At 47.5% G+C, this 21,875-nt stretch overlaps 1 protein-coding gene across 3 annotated transcripts in view; it reads right to left on the reverse strand.

Annotated features, from left to right (window-relative positions):
- Window positions 1-351: 351 nt before the first annotated feature.
- The window catches only part of LOC144147288 (uncharacterized), a 181,524-nt gene continuing 160,000 nt past the window's right edge, over window positions 352-21,875 (reverse strand). For 2 of the 3 annotated variants that reach the window (XM_077679386.1, XM_077679385.1), the window contains 3 exons: window positions 16,258-16,355; window positions 7,177-7,381; window positions 352-487 (listed from right to left, as the gene is read on the reverse strand). In XM_077679386.1, the coding sequence (XP_077535512.1) occupies window positions 461-487; window positions 7,177-7,381; window positions 16,258-16,355 (330 nt within the window). In that variant the 3' untranslated portion in view covers window positions 352-460. The remainder of the gene's footprint in view (window positions 488-7,176; window positions 7,382-16,257; window positions 16,356-21,875) is intronic. The other variant, XR_013317882.1, reaches the window with a different exon arrangement.

The following is a 21,875-nucleotide window of genomic DNA, read 5'->3' on the forward strand; positions in this document are numbered from 1 at the left end:
CCGCATTTGTAATCCGGAAAGCCCAAACGTCCCCTGTTCTCACTCCACCCTCTATCTGCTACATACACGGCATCCCATCGTGCACCATTTTCCCGACACCCAACTGTCCATCGCGCTCCTTCATGTTACCTTTACTGGGAGTGCGATGCGCCAGATATGCCGCCACACCTGCGTTGTCGCATCACTTCTTGGGAGGACTGGATGAACCCGGCCATGGCGTGCACGTGAAGTCGACGCAAGAATTCTTGGTGGCCTTGGCAGAGTATGTAGGTAGAGCATAGCCCAGCCGCCTAAAAAACAGTCCATTGAACGTTCATTCCCTTCAAATAATATTGCAACTGACGTAGCTACATTCGTAACAACAAAATTTATTTTAAAAAGCCCGGTAAAATCATTTCGTGTGGTTTTATTTATTTCAGCAATTAGGCTGTCGTAATGTGCATTTTTCCCGAGACTTCGTTCACCCCAGTGCTTGGAGACCAGAGTGCTGAAAGGGAAGAAAAGTATTTTTTTATTACGATTACTTTCTCAAAAAAATATATTAATAAAAATTTCTGCCGTCACCTTAGTCTGATTCCGTGGTTTAAAGGGTCTGTTTACGTGTTTTAAACACTGCCAGTACTTAGTATGACTTCTTCAGTGCAATATCGCATTTCTATCTGTTTTGTGACTTTTTTGAGTTCGGGCGCCAATTACTTCCCATAGCTTGTTTGTGGCCTTCCGTGAACTTACATTTGTGGCCTTACGTAAGTGTTACGCTACAAGCACTAATCTTAAGACTTTTCCTTTTTAATTCCAATTTTGTTAATGTTGTGAACCATGCACTTTAGTTATTCAAACCTCTTGGTTGCTGACCCATCCCCTAAGACTGTATGAGCCTTGAAAACAGATAACAACGCCTACACAGCGTCTAGGATCATTGAAGTGGGTCTCTAGACAGCTTTCAGAGTTTCAATTTTGCCCTATCAATGCCTCCCTTTAAGGGCAACTTGAATAATTTTGTTGTAGCTTCAGTTTACTTTTGATGTTTTTTTTTGTTTTTTTTTGTTTGATATGCGACTACAGCTCGCCACCCTCTTGCCGAGGGTTTTCGAGTGGAAGTTTCTTCAACATAATAAAAAGAAACTGGAAGTAGCACGGTGCTAGAGCATAGTAGTTCTTATCGGGAGGCTCGGGTTTAGCTTCCATTTGTGCATGTTTTTTATTTACATACCCCTTTCAGCGGCGGCCTCTATTTTTCCCGACAACAAGAATTATATCAAAGGTGATTTTTCACAGAATGGGTCAGCTATGGCATGTACAAGCTTCGGTTCTCGTTTTGTGCCCATGTTTGTTGTTTCAATGGTTGGCAATACCATTACCCGTCCATTGTTGCATCAGCATGGGCCACTGTCACACGATTTTATTCCACAATTAAAACTCAGTTTCCAAGCTTATTTTTATGCTGCTAAATAAAAAAACTATTCTCCTTTGCCTAAGGTAATATGGTACTCATATTATAGCTATTATAGCTATATTAGGTTCAGCAGGTAAGCAATGAAGATAACATAAAAAGACCAGTCCTATTTTATCATAACTAACTATATTATATTTGCCCAGATGGCCAAATATATACATGATAGTCTGCAGGAAGCAAATATACAACTGCCTATTGAAATTCTTGTTTCCCAATCCTAAGCCTCCCTGATTCACGGCAAATAGTTCCCTTATTTTTTTCTTCAGTGACATAGCATTTGAAATACATTGAACACAGCGGGGATCAAAACTTGGGGTTTCTTATTGGGGTGTTAAGGAAAAGGCAAAAGAAATCCCCACCACGCTAACAAGGAGCGAACACATGTGCAATATGTTAATAGCAGAGCTGTTTAAGCTTTCAGTTCCTCCATACCGCGTCACCAGAAAAAATACCTATAAAAAAGATCGAGCGCACGTCAGCGTGAGCTCTAGAAGGAGCGGCAGGCGTCAGCCAGATTTGTGCGTGCACCTCTTCAAAGTGAGGAGCTCGCCAAAACTCGCAAGACGAAATACCGGGTGCACGAGTGCGTGCGCCTTATGAGGAGCGTCCGCCGTCTGCAAGCTTGACTTTGGAGAACACTCAGCCCAGCGCTCATCGTGAGCGGTTCTCGCCCAATCGAGTGCGTTCGCTCCTGAAGTGGGAAGCACAGACGCCGAGTTAGCAGGACTGTTGCCGCGGCTTCTAGCGCGTGCTTACCGGACCCCTTTGGGACAGATGTGAAACCCAGCAGCTTCTAGCGCGTGCTTACGTGGTCCATATTGGGAGGAGATATGTTAAACCCAACAGCTTCAGCGCGTGCTTACGCGTTACGCGGTCCACATTGGGAGAGAAGTTAAACCCAGCGGCTTGTAGTGCGTGCTTACGTGGTCCACATTGGGAAAGAAGTGAAACTCAGCAGCTTATAGCGGGTGCTTATGCAGTCCACATTGGGAGAGAAGTGAAACCCAGCGGCTTGTAGCCTGTGCTTACACGGTCCACTTTGGGAGAGAAGTGAAACCCAGCGGCTTCTAGCGGTGCTTACGCGGTCCACATCGGGAGGGAAGTGAAACTCAGCAGCTTATAGCGGGTGCTTATGCCGTCCACATTGGGAGAGAAGTGAAACCCAGCGGCTTGTAGCCTGTGCTTACATGGTCCACTTTGAGAGAGAAGTGAAACTCAGCAGCTTATAGCGGGTGCTTACGCGCTCCACTTTGGGAGAGAAGTGAAACCCAGCGGTTTCCAACGCAGGCTTACCTGGCCCACATTGGGAGTGAAGTGAAACCCAGCGGCTTCTAGCGCGTGTTTACGTGGTCCACATTGGGAGAGAAATTAAACCCAGCAGCTTCTAGCGCGTGCTTACGCGGTCCACGTTGGGAGAGAAGTGAAATCCAGCGGCTTCTAGCGCGTGTTTAGGCGGTCCCCTTAGGGCGAGAAGTGAAACCAAGTGGCTTCTAGAGCATGCTTATGCGGTCCACTTTGGGAGAGAAGTGAAACAAAACGGCTTCTAGCGTGTGCCTATTGGGTCAACATTGGGAGAGAAGTTAAACCCAGCAGCTTCTATCGCGTGCTTACGCGGTCAACTTTGGGAGAGAATTGAAACCCATGTGCTTTTAGCGGGTGATTACGCGGTCCACATTTAGCGAGAAGTCAAACCAGCAGCTTCTAGCGTGTGCTTACGCGGTCCACTTTGGTAGAGAAGTGAAACCCAGCTGCTTCTTTTGGGTGCTTACGTGGTCGACATTTCGAAAAAGTGAAATCCAGTGGCTTCTAGCGCGTGGTTACGCGGCCCACACTGGGAAGGAAGTTAAACCCAGCAGCTGCTAGCACGTGCTTACGCGGTCCACTTTGGGAGAGCAGTGAAACCCAGCGGCTACTAGCTGGTGCTTACGCGGTCCACATGGGGAGAGAAGTGAAACCCAGCAGCTTCTAGCGCCTGCTTACGCGGTCCACTTTGGGAGAGAAGTGAAACCGAGCGGACAAGGCGTCCGAACTGCCAGTCATGGAGAACATTCAACAGAAGTTTGAAAATGCATGCGCGGTGCAACAGCCGGGTCTTCGGCGGAGTTAGAGTACCCGCCAGCTCTGCTGTTTCTCCAGCCTTAAATTCGGATCAAGTAATTTTACCTTCCCACAAATTACGGCACATTCCTTTGGAATGTACTTGTGTGCTACCAGTTACGAAACTTGCAGTGCAGTTCTATGAAAAGTACAGCCAGCAATGCTTTACCCTCCCGCCGAAGGCTTGTGGGCTATGTGTACTCCTACCCCTTGGAAAATGCGGGCCAAGGCCTCGCTTGTACCTGGGATATACGGCACCGGCACGCTTTTCAGGGGTCCGGAGGTTGAAGTTCGTGGAGAGTTTGCACCCTCTTCTGCTCTTTGCGCCGGGGTACGGAGTGAATGAACTTTTTCGGGTAGCCGTTTTTCGGGAGTGGTCGTTCTGTGGGACTCAGGAGTGCTGGCCACATACCCGTTTAATCGGACAGGCTTCAGCCCGCTGAGGCTCTTCGACAGTGGACCAACAGGCAAGTATTCTCTAAATACCCACCTGCTTACTGTCACTAAAAATATCGGGTGTTCTTCTTACACCACTAGTACTAACTGTGCCATGTTTTTACAACAAAACTGTTTTTTTTATATTCCGTGATTTTTTCGAATCACTTTTCTTGTTGAATACTAACCGCTTGTTCAGTGCAGCAGTGATTACCGCGCTTGATGGTTAAGTGAGATATGCTGATTATGATAACTGGTGCGGCTAAACGGTTAGTACAATCTTTGTCATGAACTTTAGTTTTAATTTGTATACTTTAAAAATCGCATACATTCTGAGCGGTGTACTGTAACACAGACAGCACGGACCTCATACAGCCGCCTATGATTGGCTTTTTCTGTGTACTCCTGGCATTTGTACCTATTATTTTAAACAGTTCCATTGATTATTAATTGACGATTGATCGATTTATAGAATGATTTATGTATCGATTCATGGATTTATTGATTGGTCGTATGATCGATTTATTGATAAATCGTAAACGTTGCAGAAACCACCCAGGTTAGCCAAACGAATAAAGAAAAATGTACTGTAACGTGTATGAAAATGTACAAAGCGTTTTATGACTCAAGGATCTCAGATGTATGGCCTCACAGCTAGAATTACGAGAATAAAGTAGGATTTGTGTAGGGCTGTAATGCACAGAAGCTAAAAAAATGGCGATTTTGGCTACCTTTTACGGCGCTTCCTTGGGATTCCGTAACACTTCCTCCAGACGCTGGATGTTTCAAAGCGAAATTTTATACGGTTAGGTGAAATGAAATCCGCTGTCCTGTGACACAGAAAGCGCTTCCGGCACAAACCTATGCATGCGCAAAAACCCCGTATAGACGAGTTGGAATGTTGGAGAAACAGATGAGCTGGGGCTCAGGCAGTTACTGCGTAAATTCCCATTCAAGCGATAACAGCGCCCGGAGTGGGCGGAGCAGCGTCCACTTGGCAATGGCAAACACCGGTCACACATTTGTTCATAATGGTTGGGGCAACTGAATACGTAAAAGACCGGCAGCACATTACAGCTTCACCGGTTAGGTATGTAAGAGAGTGCTGTACGGTAGGTCACCCTTCTTCCCAAGCGTCCCGACAGCGTGTACAATGAATACCTGATGTCATAAATGGTTTTCTGCCAATATGTGCGTTCGAAAAGGAGCTGGATCTATGGAGTCTGAGTTATTCAGCCCAAGGCAGATCGCATTATTTTGCCTCAATACACCCAGATACTAACACCAACATGTTAGAAAATATGGCATGCTGATGCCACACACTGTAACAAGGTAATCACCAGTAAGCGCAATATAAAGTAACAGCCTGTCATTGTAAGCCTGTTTAAGTTACCAGAAGGCCTCACTGTAACACTAATGTGTGTATTTTGGCCGGTGTCTGGATTCGGTCAGAATGTTTCTTTGCCACTGGAGACCACATGGCCGGTTTTCATTTTCCCCTCAAATTACGCTTATCTGGCTGCCGCCCGTACATCGCCGCTTTCTAGAAATAAAAGATGCATAGATTCTCTCTCTTCCTCTTGATTCCCAGCCAATAACAGGGCATTGCTTGCATGCCATTCTTTTCATTAAAAGAGGTACCCTACCTTTCATTTGCAGGAAGTGGTTCCCCAGGCCGCCAGAACCCATACTTATTGTGCACCGCATTTTTTTCCTTATAGGCACAAACACTAGCACGACGAAGATTCATTACTCGTTGGGTGCATTCATATTCGTCTACTGGTTGCAGCGTTCCGTTACGCAGGCAAAGAAGTGTGCTTGCCTTATGTTTATTAAGAATAACTTCCCACTAATTCAAATTTATCTGTAACCCTGCGCAAAGTTATCTGACTGCAGGTGTTAAACAATGTTCCAAAGTGTTCTCCAAACTCAGTCGACAAGACTGTGCCACCGTCAATATCCAAGGGGATCCTGCTGTTCTTGTTTATACCTACTTCTTCCTTCGGTCAGTCAAGCTTCATGAATACACCTTGCAGACATGCTGTCAACAATTTAAAATTGCCAAGATGGCGTCTTCGTGTCTTTCTTGGTTATCTGGAGCTCCTCCCTTTTAATGTGGGATGCTCCTTTTCTAACACATCTTGTAGATGTGATTTAAGTGTCTCACACAGGTCTCCTCTATTTCCGGCTCTTTAGGACTTTGATAATTGCAACAGGCTCTACTAAATCAACTGCATCTTTATAGTTCATACATTTCAGCTAATTTAATTGACCATAATACTCCACAGACTTTTCTCTTCCTTCATCGCTGATATGAATGTCATCCATTGCTGAGCACCACTTTCTAAACCCCGCCAGTTCTCTCCGTTTAGAGAAGTATGGGTGGTCGTTTTGGCGGCCGTTCAACTTGGTAACCAGCTTCAATAGATCCGACAGTCGACTCATGAATAAGTAGTTGTTGAGCTCTTTGGTATCGTTCTTCGTGTACTTCAGAATTAAGTAGGTTTTTTTACAGGCTAAGGGTACTGTTAAACTCTTCGGACATTCTGAATGTAGTTATTAATATTTTGTGGTTCATATTTGTTGTACACTACCACATCTAGGTGACCTACGCATACCCCATCGTTAACAGCAGCGTTTTCCTCCCTTGTTGCCCTTGAGGGCCTTTCTCCTCCCTATTTCCAGACTAGGGGCACTTAGAAGATGGGCTTGTAGGTTCACATGTGTCCCTTGGCTTAAGACTGGTACCGTGCAGCCTGGTATAATTCGTTCAGTCACTTTTATTACCTCATCTCTGCTGTGTTTAATGTTATACAATTCGTGCCTCAGTGTGTATGATTTATTTTTGCAGTAGCGAGTTCCTCCTCATTTCCTTGGAAGCTGCAGGCTGCGTGAAAACTGCTCTTCAAGGAGCGCGGCTCTTTCTGGAACAGTGGGCTAAAACTTTTCTTCGTGGTAAGAAAACTATGCATGGAGATTTTTTTGTTACTGTCTAACGCTCACATTTCACACTAGTTCCTTTGTTAGTTGCATTGAAAAAAATGCACATGAATACTTTGCATGCAGCACTAAAAGAATTGATTCTCTGGTTTTAGTGCACAGTCCCTGGAGGTATCCATACATGTGATGGCTAACCCCCTTTATGACTGTTGTAGTACTTCCCTAAATATTTCAAAAATAAAACTTACAAACTCCATTGACGTAATTTCGATATTCTGGAAGATCAGATAAATGAAGTCGGTTGGCTTCACGGGCAAATTCTGTGTATGGCTTTCTTCATCGCCGTCAATCAGTGTTTCCTTGGCGCCAACTGCGATAGAGAAGGTCTTGATGTTCATTCCCAATATCTTCGTATATTTACTACCTCCCCGTATTTGTAGGTCAACGGAAATCCTGGGAGAATAGGGAAAAAATACAATAAGGTTAGCAGAATGTTCATGCAGTAATTTGCTTTTCAAATGAGTGAACGTTTCGTGTTCCTAACAACACGAACATTTCGTGTTCGTAACAACACACCATTGTAAAGATAAACCACCGCATTACACCAGCGTCGAGTGAAAGAGGAAGTCGCAATTGTATACAAAAAACCACAACAAGTGACAAAGCAAGAACCTATCTAGTTTCTGATGATTTCTACGTGCTCTAACAATGTTGCCATAGAGTTCGTAGCAGCATCTCCAGCGATATCGCTGGATCGAGCACCGCTACTCGCGCTGCAACCCGAGCGACATGGCGTTACAGGATGCTTGGCCGCGCGGGCGCATGAGGACACGGGCCTCGCGGTGTGCTCACAAAATAGAAACTCTTTTGTCGTGCCGATGAACAGTCGTACTGCCCGAGGCTCCTTTCTTTCTCCCCGAACCTTTGTGCCTGCCTCACATCTTCGCTGCTTGTTTGAGCCATCCACAACATGGCCCACCCTGGCATTCGGGCATCTCAAAAACTCATTGGGTAGCGCCACATTTGGCCCCGTATGAATGCTGACATTCAAGACTGGGTACACGCCTGCACGCCGTGCCAGCGTTCAAATGTCCAACGCCATTCCGTTTCCCCTGCCAAGCCATTTCTCAGGCCCGATGAACGTTTTTTGTCGTTCATGTTGACCTCATCGGCCCCCTGCCTCCTTTTCATGATTACCTGTATATCCTGACCTCTGTCGACCCCTTCACACTTTGGTGCGAAACCTGCCTCTTCCCGTCATCACGGCCTCCACAGTAGCTTCAGCCCTTGTATCTACCTGGGTATCGCGCTACGGCTGCCCTTCCACTGTCGTCACCGATCGCGGCCAGCAGTTCGAGCCGTACCTGTTCACCGAACTACTCCATCTTCTCGGAACGACTCGTCTGCGAGCAGCTGCGTACCACCCACAGTCGAACCGCCTCATTGAGCGTTTTCATCGGCACCTGAAGGTTTCACTCACTGCGCACGGCTGCGCAACCGAGTTGGTAACGAATACCTATGACGCTCCTTGCAATGCGGTGCTCCTACAAAGTGGACCTTTCGTGCACGTCTGCTGAGCTTGTTTAACATCTCTCCGTTTGCCAGCGAACTTGTTCGAGGAGTCTTCGCACCCTGTCCCTGCCAGCGATTACGTCAAACATCTACGAGAGGTTTATAGGCACCTTCGGCATCAAACCACTCGCCTTACAAAGTACCAGACGGTTTCCACGCAAGCTCATGTCAAAAACTGCCACGCACGTTTTCGTGCGTTACGAACCCGTCTGAGGACCATTGCGTCATCATTAGCTTGGTCCCTATCCGGTCGTTCACCGTCACTCAACTACGTTTGTCCTGGGCATCAATGGAATTCAAGACACCGTGGGCATTAAACGGCTGAAGCCCGCGCACCTGGAGCCTCCCGCCGAAACTACTTCGTTGGAACCCGCCCTGCCTCTTTAACTACGCCTCCTCGGCGTGGCCACTGGACTTTTGCATGACTTTATCGCTCGTCACTCCCGCTCCTCTCTCGGGGGAGGGGGGAAGCCCTGTGGCAGTAGCTCCAGCGACATTGCAGGATCGAGCGCCACTCCTCACGTGGCAGCCCGAGCGACATTGAGTGATAGGCTGCACGGCCACGCAGGCGCACGAAGACATGGGGTCTCGCTGTGTGCTCGCATAACAGAATCTCCTTTGTGTTGCTGATGAAGGGTCGTCCAGTCCGAGGCTCTTTTCTTTTGCCCCAACATCATCATCAACATCACTAGTCTATCTACGCCCACTGCAGGGCAAAGGCATCTCCCATTATTCTCTAATCACCTCGGTCCAGTGCCAACTGTAACCAATTTATCCCCGCAAACTTCTTGATCTCATCTGCCCATCTGACTTTATGCCGCCCCCTTCAACGCTTGCCTTCTCTAGGGATCCACTCTGTTACCTTTAATGACCAGCGGTTATCTTGCCTTCGCATTACATGCCCTGCCCACGTCCATTTCTTCTTAATTTCTACTAATATGTCTTTAACACCAGTTTGCTCCCTGACCCACTCCGCTCTCTTCTTGTCCCTTAATGTTACACCTATCATTTTCCGCTCCATTGCCTGCTGAGTCGTTCTCAATTTAAGTTGAACCCTCTTAGTGAGCCTCCAAGTTTCTGCCCCGTAGGTGAGTACCGGTAAGATGCAGCTGTCATACACTTTCTTCTTCAGCGACAATGGTAGGCTGCTATTCACTATCTGAGAATGTCTGCCATATGCACCCCACCCCAATCTGATCCTTCTAATTATCTCTGCCTCATTGTTGGGATCTGGGTTCACAACTTGGAGTAAGTAGATATATTCGCTTACCACTTCCACTGCCTCACCACCTATCTCATACTGCTGTGCTGTCCCGAGGTTATTGATCATTACTTTAGTTTTCTGCATATTAATTTTCATGCCCACGTTTCTACTCCGTTTGCCCAGTGTGGAAAGCATGCTTTGCAATTCGTCCCCCGAGTTACTTAGCAAGGCAACGTCATCAGCAAATCTGAGGTTACTGAGGTATTCTCCATTAACCCTTACTCCCATCTGTTCCCAATCCAACGTTCTGAATACTTCTTCTAAGCATGGTGTGAATAACATTGGAGAGATTGTGTCTGCTTGTCTGACACCCTTCCTTATAGGTATTTTACTGCTTTCCCTATGGAGGATTCTGGTAGCTGTAGACCCATTGTAGATATTCTCTAGTATTCTTACATATATGCTCATCTACCCCCTGGTTCCGTAATGCCTGAATGACAGCTAGGGTTTCGACCGAGTCAAATGCTTTCTCATAATCTATGAAGGCTGTATATATGGGTTCAGTATACTCAGCGCACTTCTCTATCACCTGATTGATCGTGTGAATATGGTCCCTTGTTGAATAACCTTTACGGAACCCTGCTTGTTCTTTAGGTTAACTGAAATCTAAGGTTGCAGAAATTCGGTTAGCGATTACCTTGGTAAATACCTTGTAGACGACTGACAGTAAGCTGATGGGCCTGTAATTTTTCAAGTCCTTCATGTCGCCTTTCTTATGGATTAGGATGATGTTCGTATTCTTCCAAGATTGCGGTACCATTGCGGTCATTAGGCATTGCGTTTACAGGTTTGCCCGTTTTTCAAGTATAATTTCTCTGCCATCCTTCAAGAGGTCTGCTGTTATCTGAACCTCACCAGGTGCTTTGCCCCTTTCATTTCTTTCAAAGCCTTCCTTACTTCTTTGGTCGTTACTCGTGGGATGTCTATCTCCTCCGAACTACTGTCTCGTTCGGCATTATCCTGTGTGTCCCGGCTACAGTACAGATTCCTATAGAACTCCTCGGCAACTGTGACTATTTTATCCCTATTTGTGATGATATTGCCTTGCTTATCCTTAAGTGCATACATCTGATTTTTCCCCACGCCAAGACGTCTCTTCACTGCTTTCAGGCTACCTCCGTTCTTTACAGCGTATTCGATCCTCTCCATATTATACTTCCATATGTCAGATGTCTTACGCCTATTGATTAACTTCGAGAGCTCGGCTCGTTCTATTCAGTCAGCTGCGATAGAGATTCTCATGGTTTGCCGTTTCCTGATTAGATCTTTCGTCTCCTGTGAAAGATTACCAGTATCCTGTCTAGCCATAGTGCCCCCGACTTCTACTGCACACTCCGTGATAATGCGTGTAAGTTTGTCGCTGGCTTCCTGTGTGGTAAGCTCGGCTTCCTCGTTAGGATGCAGCAATGGCGTAGAGGTAGAACACCCGCCTCGCGTGCTGAAGGACCGTGGTTCGAATCCCGGTGCCGGACAATTCCCACCGAATTGAAAAAAATCCCCGTATTGATGGAATTGCACAAAGGGGCTTGGGGTGCGGCCTGACCCTACCGACCATTGCCGGTAATGCACTCCCTCACCATAGCAGGATTGGCCACCCTGGTGTAGTAACGGCCACAACCTTCCATGAATACGCCAATTGCCCCGACATAGCTCCCAACAAACTCTAAGCATGTTTCCAGCCGACTGTGAACTTGTGTGGTTAGAAGTTTTCTATTAACAACAATATAGTAGAGCGGGCTCATCTTTACTGGATTCTTCGCCCTCTGTCCAGGCGTAAGTCTGTCCATACACATCGGCTACAAAGTAGCCAAAGAATAAACACGTTCCTGCACACTCTTGCGAACATTAGGCAGCAATGGCCGCGGCTAACGTAATACATCTGTACACGTTCGTTCCTGTTACCGAGTGAACCGGAATGTAGAAATACAGACAAAATATGAGGAGGTTTGTTCTATGCACATTTGCGCCCGTTCAGCTGGAATTCGGTGACAGTCAGAAGATGTGGGGGTAAGCAAGTTAAAATCAGCTTTTCTTCCCACATACACGTTGTAATGCAACAGGCGCTCAATTAGGCACGTAAAAATTTTATTACATAACAGTTTTATATGCGGAGCATTTCTTAGTCGCACGATGTCACGCTTTGACGTTGGCGCCCTCCACACGCTCACTGCGTATGCGTGTCGCGTCGACGCGCACGTGCGCGTCTCTCCCCCGTACTCTCCTCGCTCTCAACAACAGGTGCGGCGGTGCGGGAGGAGCGCGTGTACCTCGTGCGCTCCGTCGCTCTCAACTACAGCTGCGGCGGTGCGGGGGGAGCGCGTCTGTGTGCGCATGCGTCGTAGCTACCTGTGCGATGCGTCGCGGTCAACAGTAACGGCGGCATGGCGTGTACACGTGATAACGGCTTGGAGGGTGCGTGGAAAGTTCACGCGCTTGTGTACGGAAGTGTGCGCATGCGCGTCTTTCCCCGGTACTCCTCTCCCTCGAACGCGGGCGGTGTGTATATAAGCGGCGGAGCGCGCGTTCGGAATTCAGTCAAGGACGTCTTTGCTTGGCTTTCGCTTGACTTGACGCTTTGCTTGACTCGAGTAGACGCGATGGAAGCAACGTCTTCACCAGTTATTCAATCGCACGACCGCTCCTCACTGACCCCTTGAAAGTGCACTTTAGCGACCACAAAGCAGTCATCCTCTCCGTCCAATACAACGACGGCACCAAGCAATAAAGACAGACTTTAACTTTACACTCCTTGCCTTCGCTTCTCCTTCATTCAATAAATAAGAATGATCAAGACGAAATAACAATTAAGCATTCCCAAACCATACCCAATTACGCAACATTCACGCGATACCCCTCCCCCCCACTCTGCGACGCATTTACTAGAGTTCCCCCCGTGGGAAGACGCGGGCGGGTTTCTATGGGGCCTAGCACGCATCGCGAAAACCAAGACAGCTTTCTTCTTTCACAGTATTGAATAATGTGATGTTATGGTCACGATTTTTAGACCTTGAGGGTGTCGCGAGGTCTTCATGTGATATGGACCACGGGTTAAATACGTCAAACGGTTTATACCACACCAAATTCAAGAAACGTTAGAAAAACTGTCTCTCATTTCCTTGCGGAAGTGCGCAGACGTCGTGGCTGACAGGCGCGGCGACCGAGGACAGGTAGAGCAACTGCGGCGGACTATCAGCAGCCGGCGCCCTCGATGGTGCTTCAGCCACGCCTGCCGCGCAGACTCGGACGACGGCGTCTATACTTGATTTGCGCAGGCTGTGCTTGAGGACTGGCTGAGGCGTCGGCCTTCTACACTGGCAGTCCGTTCGACTGCCGAACAGTTCTCGTCCCTCGAACCAGGTGTCAGAAAGGTGTGGATTACGACGATCGATCCCTTCTTTCTCCTCTCCGGGCTATTCCGCCTATGCGCTTTGTCCTATCTCCTTCATGTTCACGTCGACCTTCATCGGTCTCTTCTTCCTTTGGTCGGTTTTTAACTGCAGAGCATTTCAGTGACTCACGATGTCCCCCGCGTTGACGTCCGTAGTCGTAGTCCGCACCCCTCCCCCTACACTATATAAAAAATACCATCCGGCGCCTGGTTTTGATCCCTCGACCCTGTGGGCGGAACGCAATGTACATGGTGCTCTACCCACTGCGCCACAAAGCCGACACAGAATGGGAGGCTACGAACGCGCCTTATGTCCTTGTCTCATTCAAACTACGTCAAGAAGCTGCTGATACAACGCATTCACTACCACCAACTCCCCAAACACTAAACGTTAACGCAATACACCCACCCCCTATGCGACGCATTTACTCGAGTCCCCCTCGCGGGGAGATGGGCCCAATTTTTTTTCTGTCTCCGCTGCCATCTCTGGTCTTCGGCACCATGCCCACCCTTTTCATTAGCCTAACCTCCCCGCTCGCCACCCGCAAGAAAGTTGCGTGGGCGGCGGCACGCACACTTAAAAAAGTATAGAAGTAGATTGTAGAAGGCAAAAAAACACTAACGCACGGTGACAGCAAGAACTACATTCTGCTAAAGAATTCTGTAGCAAAATTTTCACGTCTCCTAGTGCACTGAACAGAAAAGTAGTGCTCTTGTAATACCAGGCGGGATGCTTCATTCTGAATGCGAAAGTTCCTTCATTCGGCTGGCGCTTGTAACACAGGAACAGATGGCGATACCTGTGCCCATATGCTGAGAGCCGGTTTTAGCTCGGCAAGCCACTAGATCGTGTGCTTCGCAGATGACAAAAAATTGCACGTATTTATTTACATCGACAAACATTTTTGGCAAAAAAAATGAATGCCAGATCCTGGTGGTTGTTTTCCGAACGCCTTGACGTCCAGCTGCCATACGTACGTGCGCTGAGTAAAGCACTGGTTCTCTCATGGAGTAGGGGGCCATGAGTTGTCGGTATTTCCTGCCGGACGGAAGTCCATATTTGAGATATAGCAAGGCATTCCCTCGAAATAACCTGTCCGCGTTACATTCCTCAGGGGCAACGCAATACGTGTTTTCTGGAAGCAGTCTTTCAGCAAGCGGTCTTCAGTTTCCTTCGCCTTTAGTTTCTCTCTCTTATTTTCACTGTTGGCAATGTGACTCGTTGAGCTTAAACAGCGAACCCGTCATATTGGAAAAATCTTCCAAAATAATCCCCGTGAGTAAGATAGCAGCGATGTCCATCACGGTACCTTTAGGTTGTTTAAGGAATGAGATGGTTTTTCTCACATATTGGCCCTTCAGATTGATTGTGATTTGACAACCCGTGCTCACATAATTAACATGTGCCCCTTAGTTCAACATGCCTGTTAAGCATAGGCGTCATCAACTCGTGCCGCACACGTCATACATTGTATATATGTTGCTGTTTGCTCTCTGGAAAATGTCATTACAGCAGTCTACTTCCTGTCCTTGGAAAATCTTGTCAGAGCCGTCTACTGAAGCCCACGTGAATAATTGGAGTATGAAAATTGCAGTAAGGCAGGAACCACCCTTCCGCCTAGCTTGCGCTTGGGTGAGCCCGATCAAAGCTTCCAAGCATTTTTGAGTCCGTTAAGAACCCGTACGGGAGCACCGCAGCCCTGTTATCTTCGTAGTCGGTCATCTACTACCAGTCGTCAACATTCCTACTCTACATCAATGGTTACGGGGAGACGGTGGAACTGAATGCTTCAAGTGAGCGGTCTCAAGTTTGCAGCAGTCACCTCCCTTTATTATGCTCTGCACCCTTCAATGCAACCAACTTGCCGTGTCCACTTACAACTAACATGACTATCTCGCTTCCCTCTCGGGCAGCTAGCATCAGCATAAACACCAGTGGCCACGCCAGGCTAAGCAGAGCGCCTCGGGTGAAGCCCGTGCAGCCTGGAGCTACGCTGACACGCCTGTGCACGAGGCTTCGCACTGCTCTCTTAGAATATTTTCTGCTTTCACTCCAACGAACGAACCTGTGGCTTGAGGCTCATTGCTGATTATCCCTTAAAACTGATTAAACTTACGACAGTTCTTCATGGTTGCCTCAGGAGCTGTATATGTATTTTAAAATCATGTTTACGAAGTCCCAGGACACCTTAAAAGTTAGTCTTATTTTGTAGGGAATGCGAAGCCGTTAGTGTGGAATGGTAGAACAGATATGCAGGTATTGCGGGCGCCGCTTTTTTTTTGCAGCTGTTGTTGATGTAGGCAGTTCGAGTCCCTCACCTCATGCACAGCACTAATTCAATGTGTAAAACAAGTGTTGTGTTGAAGGTACCGCGGCCATTCTCCGCACAACAATAACGGGGTTTTTATACCTTCAACATGCCTGCTCATTATCATCATTCTCCTCTACGTTTCACTACGTGTAATACCGTTTCGCTTACATTAGGTACTGTAATTTCTGTTTCATTAGGCTCTTGGCCCATTACCGTTGCTAGCCCATTTTCTGTGTAATTAGCGGAAATGTGCTTTGTCACTCACCAAATTTATAACCGTGCTCAATTTTCTACAATACTACAGCTCGAAAACACATTGGTTAGTAGTATGCTCTAAACATTTCGCAAGGGTCTCTTTTTGTCAGGTGAAATCATCGACCTGCAGTTCTTCAGGGGTTCACCACTCATCTGCAAGTGTCATGGAACTTGGTTGTAATCCCCCTTCGGAAAAGTCTTACGTACATTTGTAACACTCAATTAGCTGCTGTGTTTATAAGAGGTTCCACGAATACGTTGGCGTTACCATGCTGATTTATGGACCTGTTTTTTTTTATTCTCTGCGCTTTCACGCTGTGAGTCGACCATTATGTATGTCTTGCACGCTGAAGATTCAGCTGACATATTTAACTAACCCTTTTGCAGTTATAAATCCATTCGAATTCACGCAGTTTATTATCCCAACTGACACAAGAAAGTTTTCCCTCCGGTCCTGTACTGGTACGCATGAAGGCGAGCCTACAGCTCATCATAGGCAGCCCAAGTAACAGATAAATAACTGAACTTAATTACTCACCCAGGTATGTTTGCGTTCTTTGGCACGTACGATCCCGTGATAATGGCACGTCCACCAATGCTTATTTGGGTGAGGGTTGCTTCTTCAAGCGAAACCTCCTACACGCACGGACATTCAAAAGGCAGAAAAAGTATCAGGCATGTTGTTGTCTAGAGAACCAATGATGACGATGGTTGGATGTTAATGACGCGAGGCCAACTTGGGCAAAGAGCGCCAAAACAGTGGTTAAATATGAGAGGTGAGAATGTAAACACTAAAATCAGTAAGCAAGAACGAAAGTAAAATCAATAAAAGACAGTGAGAATGGCTGGTGTTTAAGGCCAGGTTGTGATCATGCGTGGTATGAAATTAAGTCTAAGAATTTAACATCTTGTAAATATTTACAAACGTGCTTGACAGAAAATGTGGGATTATCAGAGAGGAAAAACGCTGGATGTAACAGGATGTGTTTTCTGTAAAGTTGGGTGAAGTGTTTGTGTCGTGTTGTGTCGAGTGTTTTGCATTGGAGTAGTACGTGGATTACAGATAGGGCCTCTCCACACCCGCTACACAGGGGTCTTGGAGATCCTGTGAGCAGGTGGGAGTGTGTTATATGAGTGTGGCCTATCCGCAACCTAGCAACGGCAACTTCAGTGTGTTTGTTGTGTGTGTCAGTCGTGTATGACCCCAGCAGTGGCTTTATTATGTGTAGTTTGTTGTCTATTTGTTGATTTAAAGTGCTTGCCATGTTTCGCGAAGGTGTTGTCGGATGTGTGGCTTGAGGTCAGTGTAGGGTACTGTGTATTTCTATGTGCAGTAGCAGCGGCCATCTGATCCGCGGTCTCAGTTCCCGCAATCCCAGAGTGGCCTGAAACCCAACACTTGATCACCTCGAGATTTATTGCATACACTGTCATAATGGTTTTATACACTACATTAAGAACATGGTTTTTAGAAGACTTGTTGGATGACAATGCATGTACAACACTCAGTGAATAGGTGAAGATGATAGACTTGGGTATTTCATATTGCACTACGTGATTTAAAACAAGCAAACCTCCATGGGCTTCCGCCGTAAAAATGCTGGTTTTCAAGTTAAGGGTCTTAAATATTCTAAAATCTGGTCCGTGCGCCGCACACGACACAGTAAGGGCACTTTGTGATGCGTCGCTGTAAAACTCTGCACATTCATACTTATACTGCAGGGACAAGAAGTGCTGCCAAATAGCAGTTTGTGGTACCCTAGTTTTTTCAATTTTCGCGAAGCACAAGTCACAACAAACAGGTTGAAGCTGCCAGGGTGGTAAGACGTCAGTAAAAGAAGATGTGTAAATGTCTCAAAATGAGATGTCGAAATTTGAAGCTTCCTGTCTCACTCTAAACGAGAACGGCAAAGGAACGGACGGGCGATTTGCAAACAGCGGTGATGTATATGTATCATTAAAAAGGTTCAAAAAGGTGGTTATTCAACGATAAAATTTTAGAAGCGTAGAGTAAGTCCATGTACGTTCGTTGGTCCTCAAGGCACCACTTATTACACTCAACCTATAGACTCTGTGCCGGGCTAGTGCGGAACGCACCCGACGCAAGGCGGAGGCCCAAGTGGAGTACTGGATGAAGAATCTTTAGTTTCGTTTTTGCTGCCGACCCATACACTACAATGCCGTAGTCTAACCGAGACAAGACTAAGGCGGTAAAGACCGGGAGCAGCAGTTCTTTGTCTGCACCATAGGATTGGTGGGAGAGGACCTTGAGAATGTTTAGTGTTTTGAGGCATTTATGTTTAAGGCCTTTGATGTGTGGGATGAACGTGAGCTTATCATCAAATATGACACCTAAAAACTTGCGCTCCCGTTTAACAGGAATAGATGAACGGTTAAGAGTAATCTCAGGGTCCGCATTAGGGCCGCGCTTATGGGAGAACAGAACACACGTACTTTTGCCCGGGTTTAGTTTAAATCTATTAGGGTCCGCCCATCCAGCAAGTTTCTTAACACTGAGCTGAACGTGGCGTTCCAAATTGACAGGTTACAGGATTTAAAAGATATTTGTATATCGTCTACACAGATGGAACAGGAAATGGTTGGTGCAGTGCCTTTTGGAGGGAGTTTATCTTAACTATAAACAATGTGCACCTTAAACTCCACCTTGTGGCAGACCATTTTCCTGCACATGTATAGCGGACAGGTATGATCCAACCTTAACAGGAAATTTCCTCGTGGACATGAAAGTAGAATTGGTGTTTAACATGTTACCTGACACACCAAAGGACTTGAGGTCGCTAAGGATGCCGTATCTCCAGGCTGTGTCGTAAGCCTTTTCAAGATCAAAAAATACTGCAAGGCAGAACTGCTTATGAACAAATGCATCTTTGATGAAGGATTCCAACGCAACAAGTTGATCATTGGTAGATCTGCCCCACCCTGAAGCCTGCCTGGCAGCTCTCGAGAAGACCGTTGTACTCAAGGAAGTACACGAACCTGCGATTTATCATCTTCTCGAGCAGCTTACACAGGCAGCTTGCCAGTTTGATGGGACGATAACTGGCGGGAGAGGAAGGGTCCTCCCCTTCCTTCAGAAACGCCACGACTATGGCCTCCCTCCAAGAGTGTGGAATGTGCCCCGAAAGCCATATTTCATTGTATAGGTATAGGAGTGTTTCAAGAGTGTCTGGGTGTAGGTGTTGTATCATGGTGTATGTTATCTTATCTGCCCCTGGAGCTGAAGGTTTACATGTGCTCAGCGCCACCCTAAAGTCATAGAGTGTAAATTTAGAATTGTAACCAGATGTTGACCTGTTATTGTCATGTAGGAACTTTTTTTCACAAGCGATTTTATGTTTCAGGAAAGTGTTTGTGTAGTGTACAGAGCTGGACACGTGTTGGAAGTGTTGTGTGAGCGTGTTAGCCTGGTCTTCCAGTGTGTCCCCTGTTGTACTAACCAGGGGAAGGCTGTGTGTCTCTTGTCCTTTTAGTTTTCGTACTCGTGTCCAGACTTTCTGTGTGTCTGTGTATGAATTGACGCAAGTGAGGAAGGTGCGCCAACTCTCCCTTTTCGCCTCACGACGCACTCGCTTCCCAACAGCCTTTGCCCGTTTAAAACAAATGATGTTATCTGACGTAGGGTACCGGCGAAGAACACCCCACGCCTTGTTCTGGGCCTCTCGCGCCCGCCTACAGTCCTCATTCTACCACGGCCTCCTTTGGTAGCGCGGAGCACCGGGGGCGTGGAAAATGGAGTTTTCGGCGGCGTCGAGGATGTGCGCCGTGATGATTTGGGCTGCTTCGTCCACCTGTAGGTGTTTTTGGATGTGTGGTGTAATTGAGATGTTTGTGTGAATGTGCTCCAGTTTGCTTTTGATTCATTAAACCTTTTATCTGAACATGGACTGCTCGGGCCTGTACCTATATACGGTAATGAAGTGGGGAAGTGATCACTACCATATGGGTCCCTGCCCACACCCCACTCAAGACATGGAAAGAGAACTGCAGAACCAATAGCCAAGTCAAGATGTGAATATGTATTGTGTCCTACCTTATGGTATGTAGTCTGTTTTTTGTTGAAAAGGCATGCTCTCGAGGATGTAAGAAACTTCTCTATCAGGCGACCTCAGGCATCCGTTCTGGAGGAGCCCCAAAGTGTGTTGTGCGCATTAAGGTCGCCTGTTAGGATGTATGGTTCCGGCAGCTGGTCAACCAGTGCCTCGACATTGGAGCTCAGAAGTGCAAAATCAGGAGAAATGTAAATGGAGCATACCGTTATCAACCTATTAAATATTATCGTACGGATCTCTACAGCCTCCAGCAGAGTGTTTAAAGAGAGAGGGTGGCATGCTGATGATTTCTGGGCGACAATGGCCACACTGCCCGAAGAGTGGGTGCAGCCAACCCTATCTTTTCTGAATACCGTGTACCTGCTCAGAAATTTGTCTGTTTGGAATTGAAGTGAGTTTCTTGGAGACACATGGTACTTGGCTGACGGGAATGCAGCATGTCATACACATCGTCAAGATTTTTTACGATGCCTCTGCAGTTCCATTGGGTGATGTTTTCTGTTCCCATTATTTGCATTTAGAATGACTGGAGTGTGTGTGTTTGTTCATGTGTCGTCTTTTGGGGCTGTTTTTTTGTGATTTTTCGGCCTGTCTGTCGGCGTGGACATTGGAGGCCACTCCTTGTGACGCATTGCAGGCAGGAACGGGATGACATCCATCTCCTCGTGGGATGTCAGAGGGGTGCCTGGCGGACCGGGCCCCCTGGATTTGGCCCCCTTTCGGGAGCGCTTCGTTTGAGCCACCATCGCCGAGGGCGTCCGGGGCACCAGGGGTGGCACGGGTGGTGCGGTGTCGTTGTCGGTGGGAGCCGGTGCGGCGCCTGCGGAGTCCATCCCCTCGGCACCCTCCAACGCACTGGAAGACGAGGAGGTAGGGCCGGGAGCGGCACCGGTCAACACAGAAGTGGTTTGCACCACAACCGCTGCTGCCTCAGCAAGTGGCTTGGTGCCGGTTTGGGAAGTGTGAGGCATCCCAGCGGGGAGCGGCGACAGGACCAGGTCAGCGTCACTGAACTGGGTTCCTGTGGACACCAGGCGCCGCTCCGCCCCCCGGTGAGCTGCGTCGGCATACCTCCCCAGGGGGAAAGAGGCGAACTTTTTTCGCGCCTCTGGGGAGGTGATGGTTTCCGTGACCTTCACATTGATGATTTGCTTTTCTTGTTTGAATTTCTCGTATTTCCGTGATTATGCAGCGTGGTGACCCTGGCAGTTTGCGCAGGTGAAATTCTCAGTATTGCAGTTCTCGTATGAATGGTCGTGTTGGCCGCATTTTGCACAGGTAAGTCTGCCACGGCAGGAGTTTGTGCCGTGCCCGAATCGGTGGCACTTGAGACAGCGCCGCGGGTTCGGGATGTAAGGCCGGACTGGGCATCGGATAAAGCCTGCTTTTACACATTCGGGGAGGGTCGGCCTGTCGAAGTTAATTATGAGGTGCTTCGTGGGTAGTTGTTTGTCATCTCTACGTATGGTTATACGCCTGACACCAGTTACGCCCTGACCACAAAGGCCCTCCAGCAAGTCAGCTTCAGTTTCATTCAGGAGGTCATGTTCGGAGATCACGCCCTACGAGCTGTTTAGGCTGCGGTGGGGCGTGACTAGGATGGCCAGATCGGCGACGCTGGTTTGTGGAAGATGTTTGTCAGCCTGATCCTGGCTACTGAATTTAACAAATATTTCACCGGTTCTTTGTTTTTGTGGCTTTATATTATTCACCAATAACACTTTTAAGAAATTTGGAGACGAGAAATACGGACTTTGAAGCAAGAGGTTTCAACTGATCAACTGAATCTATCACTAAGAAGCGAGAGTAGTTGTTCGGTTTCGGAATACTCAAGTTAGGAAGTGGTGGAAATGAAACTTAGGTGCGGCCCCTTTTTGGGGGCCGATCACGTATGGGGGGGTTTGGAAAATGCCTTATGATACATTGGAAAGCAGGCATACGGGGGTACTTTCTCCACTGACCTTACCCTGGTATCCAAAGAAGTCCCGCAGCTCCCTGCCTGGTAGACAGGCAGGGAGCCCATCGGCCGGAGCTTGACCAAGGCTCCGACGGCCACCGTTTACGGCTTCTACCCTTCACCTTTCAA

Source organism: Haemaphysalis longicornis, unplaced genomic scaffold (genome assembly GCF_048455015.1).
Source record: "Haemaphysalis longicornis isolate Haplotype H1 unplaced genomic scaffold, Haemaphysalis longicornis Haplotype H1 scaffold_7, whole genome shotgun sequence".
NCBI classification, from domain to species: Eukaryota; Metazoa; Arthropoda; class Arachnida; order Ixodida; family Ixodidae; genus Haemaphysalis; species Haemaphysalis longicornis.